Raw genomic sequence first — 11994 nt, 5'->3', positions numbered from 1 at the left:
GTACAGCAACCTGCCACGGCTCCTTTGACAGCATCTTCCAATATGTGTGACCTCTACCAGCTAGAAGGACAAGGGCAGCAGATGCACGGGAGCAGCACCACCTGCAAGTTTCCCTCCAGGCCACTATACCATGCTGATCTGGAACTAAATCACCGTTCCTTCAATGTTGCTGAATTCTGAGAATCCTTTTCTAACTGCACACACCATATAGACAGCAGAGGTTCAAAACTGCGCCCCACCACCTTCTCAAGGGCAATTGGGGAGGGGCAATAATTGCTGGACTTGCCAGTAATGCCTTCATCTCAAAAAGTTCAGAAGGGGAATTTCACAGTAACTTCATTGCAGTGTTAATGTAAGCCTTACTTGTGACTAATAACTAACCTTTAAGATTTGTCAAGCATCATTTTCTTTGTATAAATCTGTGATGACTCTGTCTAATCATATTGTGTTCTTTCAAGCGTTCCATTACCACATCATTAATAATGGGTTCTCTAACTTTCCTGACTGTTGATGTCAGGTTAACTAACCAGCAGTTCCATGTTTTCTCGCTCTCCTTTCTTCAGCTGTGGGGTTACATTTGCGACCTTGTAAATCACATGGACTGTGGCAGCATGGCCCCTTTAAGGGGGTGATCCCTGAGGGCCATGTGATGGAATGATAGAAATCCTACAGTGCAGAAAGAGGCCATTCAGCCCATCAAGTCTGCACCGACCACAATCCCACCTCATAACCCCATGCATCTACCCTAGCTAGTCCCTCTGATACTAAGGGGCAATTCAGCGTGGCCAATCCACCTAACCCGCACATCTTTGGACTGTGGGAGGAAACTGGAGCACCCGGAGGAAACCCACGCAAACACGGGGAGAATTCTGCAGACTCCACACAGACAGTGACCCAAGCCGGGAATCGAACCCAGGTCCCTGGCACTGTGAGGCAGCAATGCTAACCACTGTGCCAACGTGCCGGCCTGTGGTGATGTGATTGGCTTTTGCTACCAAATAAACCTGTTGGACTTTAACCTGGTGTTGTTAAACTTCTTACTGTGTTTACCCCAGTCCAACGCCGGCATCTCCACATCGTGATGTGATTGGGCCAGACTCAATGGAGAGGCAGAGCGGGAAGCTGAGCCAATCGGGAGCAAGGGAGGAACCTCAGTTGGAGCCAGGGTGGAGGAGAGAGTGGGCGTGTATTGCAGTTCTGTCAGACTCTTGTTTGTACATATATAAATATTGTTGGTAATAAACACTTCATAACTTGAAGCCACAACAAATCACCTTCAAAGTTATTAGAGGGACATTTTAGAATCCAATGAATACTAAAATCAATTCATCCACTATCTCTGTAGCCACTCCAAAGATGTGCAGGTTCGATTGATTGGTCATGATAAATTGCCCCTTATTATCAGTAGGAGGGTAAATATGTGGCGTTACTGGGATAGGACCAGGGTGGGATTGTTGTCGATGGGCCAAATGGCCTCCTTCTGCACTGTAGATTCTATGAATCTATAATTCTATGATCTGTTCTAAAACCCAAGCTTGTAGTCTGCAGCTTCTGTGGGGTTTGGTGAATTCCACCTGCGCCAATTTCACCATCTCCTTTTTGTCTGATATTAATTACTTTAAGATCCTCGCTTTCCTCAGTTTCCCCCACTAAGATCTGATTTTTTTTTTTTGGCTTGTTTTCTTCTGTGGAGACAGAGGCAAAATATTCTCTGTCCAAGGGTCACCCAGACTCGAAACGTTGGCTCTATTCTCTCTCCACAGATGCTGTCAGACCTGCTGAGATTTTCCAGCATTTTCTGTTTTTGTTTGAGGCTATTTATTTAATGACTCTGCTGTTTTTGTGGTTCCACATTATGATTTCTCCTGTCTCGGCCTCTAAGGGCGTGTTCACAGTCGCTAATCTCTCCCTTTTTGTATACCTGTAGAAGCTCTTATTATCCATTTGATATTTCCCGCTGGTTTTAATTCTATTCCATCCCAATTTGCCCACCCTTTTCAGATTGCATTCCCAATTGTCGATTCTCAACTGTTTCTAGCAGCATCATAAGTTTCTTTTTTTAACTTCTTCTTTCCTCATCCATGATTGGGCTGCTTTTCCTGTGCATGCGTGTGCGTGCGTGTGTGTGTGTGTGCATGTGTGTGTGCATGTGTGTGTGTGTGCGTGTGTGTGTGTGCATGTGTGTGCATGTGTGCGTGTGTGTGCATGTGTGTGTGTGTATGCGTGTGTGTGTGTGCATGTGCGTGTATGTGCGTGTGTGTATGCGTGTGTGTGTGTGCGCATGTGCGTGTATGTGTGTGTGCGTGTGTGCGCGTGTGTGTGTGTGCGTGTCTGTGAGTGTGTGTGCGTGTTTGTGTGTGTGTGTGCGTGTGTTTGTGTGCGTGTGTGCGCGTGTGTGCGTGTCTGTGTGTGTGTGTGTGTGCGTGTCTGTGAGTGTGTGTGTGCGTGTTTGCGTGTGTGTGTGTGCATGTCTGTGAGTGTGTGCGTGTGTTTGTGTGCGCGTGTGTGCGTGTGTTTGTGTGCGTGTGTGCGTGTCTGTGTGTGAGTGTGTGTGCGTGTCTGTGAGTGTGTGTGTGTGCATGTTTGTGCGTGTGTGTGCATGTTTGTGTGTGTGTGCATGTGTTTGTGTGAGGGTGACGGTGTTTAATTCCTGAAAGGAATGGATGTTTGCATGTACTGTGTATATGGGTGAATACACTGTGTGGGCAAGTACGGTATACTTGTTGTAAGCCAGTCTAAATGTTGATATGCCAGTGTCAGTTGTGGTGGCATTTGAAACTCCAGTGAGCATTGAGTCATGGAACTCGAAGATTAAAGCAAAATACTGCGGATGCTGGAATCTGAAACAACAAACAGGAAATACAGGAAAATCCCAGCAGGTCTGACAGTGTCTGTGGAGAGAGAACATAGCCAACGTTTTGAATATCTCCACTTTCTCTCTATGGACCTACTGCCAGACCTGTTGAGATTTTCCAGCATTTCATGTTTTTGAGTAATGGAACTCGCCTGGTTGGAAAATCAAAAGAGAAGCGAGTGTTAGCACTCACCTGGTAATCTACCATCCAATTGAAGATGGGAATCATTGGTAAATGTGTACCGCAGTGTGTGTGTGTGGGTCCGGGGGGGGAGGGGGGGGGGGGGTGGCAGTGTGTATGTGTGTGGGATGTGGGGGAGACAGTGCAGTGTGTGTGGGCAGTGTGTGTGTGTGGGCAGTGTAAATGGGCAGTGTGTGGGCAGTGCAGTGTGTGTGGGCAGTGCAGTGTGTGTGGGCAGTGCAGTGTGTGTGGGCAGTGTGTGTGTGTGGGCAGTGTAAATGGGCAGTGTGTGGGCAGTGCAGTGTGTGTGGGCAGTGCAGTGTGTGTGGGCAGTGCAGTGTGTGTGGGCAGTGTGTGTGGGCAGTGCAGTGTGTGTGGGCAGTGTGTGTGGGCAGTGCAGTGTGTGTGGGCAGTGTGTGTGGGCAGCGCAGTGCCAGTGCAGTGTGTGGGCAGTGCTGTGACAGTACAGTGTGCGTGTGCGTGGGGCAATGCAGTAGGTAATGCAGTGTGTGTGGGCAGTGTATGCGTGTGTGTGTGCGTGGGGGCAGTGTGTGTGGGCAGTGCAATGTGTGTGTGTGTGGGGGGGGGAGGGGGCAGTGCAGTGCTGTGGGCAGTGCAGTGTGTGGGCAGTGCTGTGCCAGTGCAGTATGTATGTGGGCAGTGTAGTGCTGTGTGGGCAGTGCTGTGCCAGTGCAGTATGTATGTGGGCAGTGTAGTGCTGTGTGGGTAGTGTATGTGCTGTGTGGGTAGTATATGTGCTGTGTGGGCAGTGCTGTGCTGTGTGGGCAGTGCTGTGTGGGCAGTGTATGTGCTGTGTGGGCAGTGCTGTGTGGGCAGTGTATGTGCTGTGTGGGTAGTGTATGTGCTGTGTGGGCAGTGTATGTGCTGTGTGGGCAGTGTATGTGCTGTGTGGGTAGTGTATGTGCTGTGTGGGCAGTGTATGTGCTGTGTGGGCAGTGTATGTGCTGTGTGGGCAGTGCTGTGTGGGTAGTGTATGTGCTGTGTGGGTAGTGTATGTGCTGTGTGGGCAGTGCTGTGTGGGTAGTGTATGTGCTGTGTGGGCAGTGCTGTGTGGGCAGTGTATGTGCTGTGTGGGCAGTGTATGTGCTGTGTGGGTAGTGTATGTGCTGTGTGGGCAGTGTATGTGCTGTGTGGGCAGTGTATGTGCTGTGTGGGCAGTGTATGTGCTGTGTGGGTAGTGTATGTGCTGTGTGGGCAGTGTATGTGCTGTGTGGGTAGTGTATGTGCTGTGTGGGTAGTGTATGTGCTGTGTGGGCAGTGCTGTGTGGGCAGTGTATGTGCTGTGTGGGCAGTGTATGCTGTGTGGGCAGTGTATGTGCTGTGTGGGCAGTGCTGTGTGGGCAGTGTATGTGCTGTGTGGGCAGTGTATGTGCTGTGTGGGCAGTGCTGTGTGGGCAGTGTATGTGCTGTGTGGGCAGTGTATGCTGTGTGGGCAGTGTATGTGCTGTGTGGGTAGTGTATGTGCTGTGTGGGCAGTGTATGTGCTGTGTGGGTAGTGTATGTGCTGTGTGGGCAGTGTATGTGCTGTGTGGGCAGTGTATGTGCTGTGTGGGCAGTGTATGTGCTGTGTGGGCAGTGTATGTGCTGTGTGGGCAGTGTATGTGCTGTGTGGGTAGTGTATGTGCTGTGTGGGCAGTGTATGTGCTGTGTGGGCAGTGCTGTGTGGGCAGTGTATGTGCTGTGTGGGTAGTGTATGTGCTGTGTGGGCAGTGCTGTGTGGGCAGTGTATGTGCTGTGTGGGCAGTGTATGTGTTGTGTGGGCAGTGTATGCTGTGTGGGCAGTGCTGTGCTGTGTGGGCAGTGTATGTGCTGTGTGGGTAGTGTATGTGCTGTGTGGGTAGTGTATGTGCTGTGTGGGTATTGTATGTGCTGTGTGGGCAGTGTATGTGCTGTGTGGGCAGTGCTGTGTGGGCAGTGTATGTGCTGTGTGGGCAGTGTATGTGCTGTGTGGGTAGTGTATGTGCTGTGTGGGTAGTGTATGTGCTGTGTGGGTAGTGTATGTGCTGTGTGGGCAGTGTATGTGCTGTGTGGGTAGTGTATGTGCTGTGTGGGTAGTGTATGTGCTGTGTGGGTAGTGTATGTGCTGTGTGGGTAGTGTATGTGCTGTGTGGGTAGTGTATGTGCTGTGTGGGTAGTGTATGTGCTGTGTGGGCAGTGCTGTGTGGGCAGTGTATGTGCTGTGTGGGCAGTGTATGTGCTGTGTGGGTAGTGTATGTGCTGTGTGGGTAGTGTATGTGCTGTGTGGGCAGTGTATGTGCTGTGTGGGCAGTGCTGTGTGGGCAGTGTATGTGCTGTGTGGGCAGTGCTGTGTGGGCAGTGTATGTGCTGTGTGGGTAGTGTATGTGCTGTGTGGGCAGTGTATGTGTTGTGTGGGCAGTGTATGCTGTGTGGGCAGTGCTGTGCTGTGTGGGCAGTGTATGTGCTGTGTGGGTAGTGTATGTGCTGTGTGGGCAGTGTATGTGCTGTGTGGGCAGTGTATGTGCTGTGTGGGCAGTGTATGTGCTGTGTGGGTAGTGTATGTGCTGTGTGGGCAGTGCTGTGTGGGCAGTGTATGTGCTGTGTGGGCAGTGCTGTGTGGGCAGTGTATGTGCTGTGTGGGTAGTGTATGTGCTGTGTGGGCAGTGTATGTGCTGTGTGGGCAGTGTATGTGCTGTGTGGGCAGTGTATGTGCTGTGTGGGCAGTGCTGTGTGGGCAGTGTATGTGCTGTGTGGGTAGTGTATGTGCTGTGTGGGCAGTGTATGTGCTGTGTGGGCAGTGTATGTGCTGTGTGGGTAGTGTATGTGCTGTGTGGGCAGTGTATGTGCTGTGTGGGCAGTGTATGTGCTGTGTGGGTAGTGTATGTGCTGTGTGGGCAGTGTATGTGCTGTGTGGGCAGTGCTGTGTGGGCAGTGTATGTGCTGTGTGGGTAGTGTATGTGCTGTGTGGGCAGTGCTGTGTGGGCAGTGTATGTGCTGTGTGGGCAGTGTATGTGCTGTGTGGGCAGTGTATGTGTTGTGTGGGCAGTGTATGTGCTGTGTGGGTAGTGTATGTGCTGTGTGGGTAGTGTATGTGCTGTGTGGGTAGTGTATGTGCTGTGTGGGCAGTGTATGTGCTGTGTGGGCAGTGTATGTGCTGTGTGGGCAGTGTATGTGCTGTGTGGGCAGTGTATGTGTTGTGTGGGCAGTGTATGTGCTGTGTGGGCAGTGTATGTGCTGTGTGGGCAGTGTATGTGCTGTGTGGGCAGTGTATGCTGTGTGGGCAGTGTATGTGCTGTGTGGGCAGTGTATGTGCTGTGTGGGTAGTGCTGTGCTGTGTGGGTAGTGTATGTGCTGTGTGGGTAGTGTATGTGCTGTGTGGGCAGTGTATGTGCTGTGTGGGCAGTGTATGTGCTGTGTGGGTAGTGTATGTGCTGTGTGGGTAGTGCTGTGCTGTGTGGGCAGTGTATGTGCTGTGTGGGTAGTGTATGTGCTGTGTGGGTAGTGCAGTGCTGTGTGGGTAGTGCTGTGCTGTGTGGGCAGTGTATGTGCTGTGTGGGTAGTGTATGTGCTGTGTGGGTAGTGTATGTGCTGTGTGGTTAGTGCTGTGCTGTGTGGGTAGTGTATGTGCTGTGTGGGTAGTGTATGTGCTGTGTGGGCAGTGTATGTGCTGTGTGGGCAGTGTATGTGCTGTGTGGGTAGTGCTGTGCTGTGTGGGCAGTGTATGTGCTGTGTGGGCAGTGTATGTGCTGTGTGGGTAGTGTATGTGCTGTGTGGGTAGTGCTGTGCTGTGTGGGCAGTGTATGTGCTGTGTGGGTAGTGCAGTGCTGTGTGGGTAGTGCTGTGCTGTGTGGGCAGTGTATGTGCTGTGTGGGTAGTGCTGTGCTGTGTGGGCAGTGTATGTGCTGTGTGGGCAGTGTATGTGCTGTGTGGGCAGTGTATGTGCTGTGTGGGCAGTGTATGTGCTGTGTGGGCAGTGTATGTGCTGTGTGGGTAGTGTATGTGCTGTGTGGGCAGTGTATGCTGCGTGGGTAGTGTATGTGCTGTGTGGGTAGTGTATGTGCTGTGTGGGCAGTGTATGTGCTGTGTGGGCAGTGTATGCTGTGTGGGCAGTGTATGTGCTGTGTGGGCAGTGTATGCTGTGTGGGCAGTGCTGTGTGGGCAGTGTATGTGCTGTGTGGGCAGTGTATGTGCTGTGTGGGCAGTGTATGTGCTGTGTGGGCAGTGTATGTGCTGTGTGGGTAGTGTATGTGCTGTGTGGGCAGTGTATGTGCTGTGTGGGCAGTGTATGCTGTGTGGGCAGTGTATGTGCTGTGTGGGCAGTCTATGCTGTGTGGGCAGTGCTGTGTGGGCAGTGTATGTGCTGTGTGGGCAGTGTATGCTGTGTGGGCAGTGCTGTGTGGGCAGTGTATGTGCTGTGTGGGCAGTGTATGTGCTGTGTGGGCAGTGTATGCTGTGTGGGCAGTGTATGCTGTGTGGGCAGTGTATGCTGTGTGGGCAGTGTATGTGCTGTGTGGGCAGTGTATGTGCTGTGTGGGTAGTGTATGTGCTGTGTGGGCAGTGTATGTGCTGTGTGGGCAGTGTATGTGCTGTGTGGGCAGTGTATGTGCTGTGTGGGCAGTGTATGTGCTGTGTGGGCAGTGTATGTGCTGTGTGGGTAGTGTATGTGCTGTGTGGGCAGTGTATGTGCTGTGTGGGCAGTGCTGTGTGGGCAGTGTATGTGCTGTGTGGGTAGTGTATGTGCTGTGTGGGCAGTGCTGTGTGGGCAGTGTATGTGCTGTGTGGGCAGTGTATGTGTTGTGTGGGCAGTGTATGCTGTGTGGGCAGTGCTGTGCTGTGTGGGCAGTGTATGTGCTGTGTGGGTAGTGTATGTGCTGTGTGGGTAGTGTATGTGCTGTGTGGGTAGTGTATGTGCTGTGTGGGCAGTGTATGTGCTGTGTGGGCAGTGCTGTGTGGGCAGTGTATGTGCTGTGTGGGCAGTGTATGTGCTGTGTGGGTAGTGTATGTGCTGTGTGGGTAGTGTATGTGCTGTGTGGGTAGTGTATGTGCTGTGTGGGCAGTGTATGTGCTGTGTGGGTAGTGTATGTGCTGTGTGGGTAGTGTATGTGCTGTGTGGGTAGTGTATGTGCTGTGTGGGTAGTGTATGTGCTGTGTGGGTAGTGTATGTGCTGTGTGGGTAGTGTATGTGCTGTGTGGGCAGTGCTGTGTGGGCAGTGTATGTGCTGTGTGGGCAGTGTATGTGCTGTGTGGGTAGTGTATGTGCTGTGTGGGTAGTGTATGTGCTGTGTGGGCAGTGTATGTGCTGTGTGGGCAGTGCTGTGTGGGCAGTGTATGTGCTGTGTGGGCAGTGCTGTGTGGGCAGTGTATGTGCTGTGTGGGTAGTGTATGTGCTGTGTGGGCAGTGTATGTGTTGTGTGGGCAGTGTATGCTGTGTGGGCAGTGCTGTGCTGTGTGGGCAGTGTATGTGCTGTGTGGGTAGTGTATGTGCTGTGTGGGCAGTGTATGTGCTGTGTGGGCAGTGTATGTGCTGTGTGGGCAGTGTATGTGCTGTGTGGGTAGTGTATGTGCTGTGTGGGCAGTGCTGTGTGGGCAGTGTATGTGCTGTGTGGGCAGTGCTGTGTGGGCAGTGTATGTGCTGTGTGGGTAGTGTATGTGCTGTGTGGGCAGTGTATGTGCTGTGTGGGCAGTGTATGTGCTGTGTGGGCAGTGTATGTGCTGTGTGGGCAGTGCTGTGTGGGCAGTGTATGTGCTGTGTGGGTAGTGTATGTGCTGTGTGGGCAGTGTATGTGCTGTGTGGGCAGTGTATGTGCTGTGTGGGTAGTGTATGTGCTGTGTGGGCAGTGTATGTGCTGTGTGGGCAGTGTATGTGCTGTGTGGGTAGTGTATGTGCTGTGTGGGCAGTGTATGTGCTGTGTGGGCAGTGCTGTGTGGGCAGTGTATGTGCTGTGTGGGTAGTGTATGTGCTGTGTGGGCAGTGCTGTGTGGGCAGTGTATGTGCTGTGTGGGCAGTGTATGTGCTGTGTGGGCAGTGTATGTGTTGTGTGGGCAGTGTATGTGCTGTGTGGGTAGTGTATGTGCTGTGTGGGTAGTGTATGTGCTGTGTGGGTAGTGTATGTGCTGTGTGGGCAGTGTATGTGCTGTGTGGGCAGTGTATGTGCTGTGTGGGCAGTGTATGTGCTGTGTGGGCAGTGTATGTGTTGTGTGGGCAGTGTATGTGCTGTGTGGGCAGTGTATGTGCTGTGTGGGCAGTGTATGTGCTGTGTGGGCAGTGTATGCTGTGTGGGCAGTGTATGTGCTGTGTGGGCAGTGTATGTGCTGTGTGGGTAGTGCTGTGCTGTGTGGGTAGTGTATGTGCTGTGTGGGTAGTGTATGTGCTGTGTGGGCAGTGTATGTGCTGTGTGGGCAGTGTATGTGCTGTGTGGGTAGTGTATGTGCTGTGTGGGTAGTGCTGTGCTGTGTGGGCAGTGTATGTGCTGTGTGGGTAGTGTATGTGCTGTGTGGGTAGTGCAGTGCTGTGTGGGTAGTGCTGTGCTGTGTGGGCAGTGTATGTGCTGTGTGGGTAGTGTATGTGCTGTGTGGGTAGTGTATGTGCTGTGTGGTTAGTGCTGTGCTGTGTGGGTAGTGTATGTGCTGTGTGGGTAGTGTATGTGCTGTGTGGGCAGTGTATGTGCTGTGTGGGCAGTGTATGTGCTGTGTGGGTAGTGCTGTGCTGTGTGGGCAGTGTATGTGCTGTGTGGGCAGTGTATGTGCTGTGTGGGTAGTGTATGTGCTGTGTGGGTAGTGCTGTGCTGTGTGGGCAGTGTATGTGCTGTGTGGGTAGTGCAGTGCTGTGTGGGTAGTGCTGTGCTGTGTGGGCAGTGTATGTGCTGTGTGGGTAGTGCTGTGCTGTGTGGGCAGTGTATGTGCTGTGTGGGCAGTGTATGTGCTGTGTGGGCAGTGTATGTGCTGTGTGGGCAGTGTATGTGCTGTGTGGGCAGTGTATGTGCTGTGTGGGTAGTGTATGTGCTGTGTGGGCAGTGTATGCTGCGTGGGTAGTGTATGTGCTGTGTGGGTAGTGTATGTGCTGTGTGGGCAGTGTATGTGCTGTGTGGGCAGTGTATGCTGTGTGGGCAGTGTATGTGCTGTGTGGGCAGTGTATGCTGTGTGGGCAGTGCTGTGTGGGCAGTGTATGTGCTGTGTGGGCAGTGTATGTGCTGTGTGGGCAGTGTATGTGCTGTGTGGGCAGTGTATGTGCTGTGTGGGTAGTGTATGTGCTGTGTGGGCAGTGTATGTGCTGTGTGGGCAGTGTATGCTGTGTGGGCAGTGTATGTGCTGTGTGGGCAGTGTATGCTGTGTGGGCAGTGCTGTGTGGGCAGTGTATGTGCTGTGTGGGCAGTGTATGCTGTGTGGGCAGTGCTGTGTGGGCAGTGTATGTGCTGTGTGGGCAGTGTATGTGCTGTGTGGGCAGTGTATGCTGTGTGGGCAGTGTATGCTGTGTGGGCAGTGTATGCTGTGTGGGCAGTGTATGTGCTGTGTGGGCAGTGTATGTGCTGTGTGGGTAGTGTATGTGCTGTGTGGGCAGTGTATGTGCTGTGTGGGCAGTGTATGTGCTGTGTGGGCAGTGTATGTGCTGTGTGGGCAGTGTATGTGCTGTGTGGGCAGTGTATGTGCTGTGTGGGCAGTGTATGTGCTGTGTGGGCAGTGTATGTGCTGTGTGGGCAGTGTATGTGCTGTGTGGGCAGTGTATGTGCTGTGTGGGCAGTGTATGTGCTGTGTGGGCAGTGTATGTGCTGTGTGGGCAGTGTATGTGCTGTGTGGGCAGTGTATGCTGTGTGGGCAGTGTATGCTGTGTGGGCAGTGTATGTGCTGTGTGGGTAGTGTATGTGCTGTGTGGGTAGTGTATGTGCTGTGTGGGCAGTGCTGTCCGGGCAGTGCATGTGGGCTGCGCGGTGCCCGTGGCGCTGCAGGCGGACCGGCCAGCAGCAGGGGGCGGTGTTGAGCTGCCGGCCTGCCCCGCTCTGACAGGCTGTGTCTCTGACGCTGCGGCTGCTGCCGGGCGGAGCTCCCGCCGCTGATAAAGGGCGAGGGTTCGGTCCCGGCCACCCCTCACTCAGCCCCGGCCGCTCGCTGCAGTGTTGAGTGTGTGGGTGGGGGTGGCTGTGTGTGTGGGTGGGGGTGTGTGTGCAGGGAGGTGTCCAGTGCTTTTATTCACTCTTTGCGAGGAAGATGGCCGATGCGGAGGGTGAGGGTGGCGAGACCGTCAATCGGTTCGCCCGCCAGGGAGCCCTGCGGCAGAAGAATGTGTGCGAGGTGAAGGATCATAAATTCACCGCCCGCTTCTTCAAACAGCCCACATTCTGCAGCCACTGCACCGACTTCATCTGGTGAGTGAGACAGAGTGTGTGTGTGTACCCCACCCTGGCAAAACCCCCCTCCACCAACCCCCCCAAACTTACCCTGCGACCCTCCCAGTCCCTAAACTTTCCCCAAACCCCCTCCCACCCCAAACTCACCCTGTAACTGTCCAAACTTTCCCCAAACTCTGCAACTCCCCAAACCCCCTCCCCACAAACTCCAAACTGTCCCCACACCCAAACTTCCCCCAAACTCTGCCGACCTCTCCCTCACCACAGTCCTTGCTTCACCTCACCTTCCCTGTCCCCTTCTCTCTCTGGATATTTTCATCTCTGGGTCTCTCTCACTCTCTGTCTCTCTCTCTCTGGATCTTTTCTCTCACTCTCTCTGTCTCTCTGGATCTTTCTGCTATTTCTCTCTCTCTCTCATTCTTTCTCCTTCCCTTTTTCACCCTGGTTCTGTTTTGCTTCCTGATCTAATTTTGTTTCATAATATTTTTGTGACGTTTGATTCTCTGTGTTTCCTGATTCTCCTCCTGTTTTCTTAATCCTGTCGCTGTTTTTTAACTGTCGGCCTTGTGAGTGTTTGTGTGTGTTGAGGGGGTTATTTATAAATTTCTGTGTTCCTTTGCCCTAATGCTTGTGGTTTG

The 11994-nt window shown here is 52.8% G+C and overlaps 1 protein-coding gene across 4 annotated transcripts in view; it reads left to right on the top strand.

Moving 5' to 3' along the window:
* Positions 1–11007: 11007 nt before the first annotated feature.
* The window catches only part of prkcab (protein kinase C, alpha, b), a 450914-nt gene continuing 449927 nt past the window's right edge, over positions 11008–11994 (top strand). For 3 of the 4 annotated variants that reach the window (XM_078225787.1, XM_078225789.1, XM_078225786.1), the window contains exon 1: positions 11014–11374. In XM_078225787.1, coding sequence (XP_078081913.1) covers positions 11217–11374 — 158 coding nt within the window. In that variant the 5' untranslated portion in view covers positions 11014–11216. Of the gene's footprint in view, positions 11375–11994 lie in introns of all 4 variants that reach the window. The other variant, XM_078225790.1, reaches the window with a different exon arrangement.

Source organism: Mustelus asterias, chromosome 12 (genome assembly GCF_964213995.1).
Source record: "Mustelus asterias chromosome 12, sMusAst1.hap1.1, whole genome shotgun sequence".
NCBI classification, from domain to species: Eukaryota; Metazoa; Chordata; class Chondrichthyes; order Carcharhiniformes; family Triakidae; genus Mustelus; species Mustelus asterias.
Note: the sequence above shows the minus strand (reverse complement) of the source record. Positions and strands in the feature narration are given on the sequence as shown.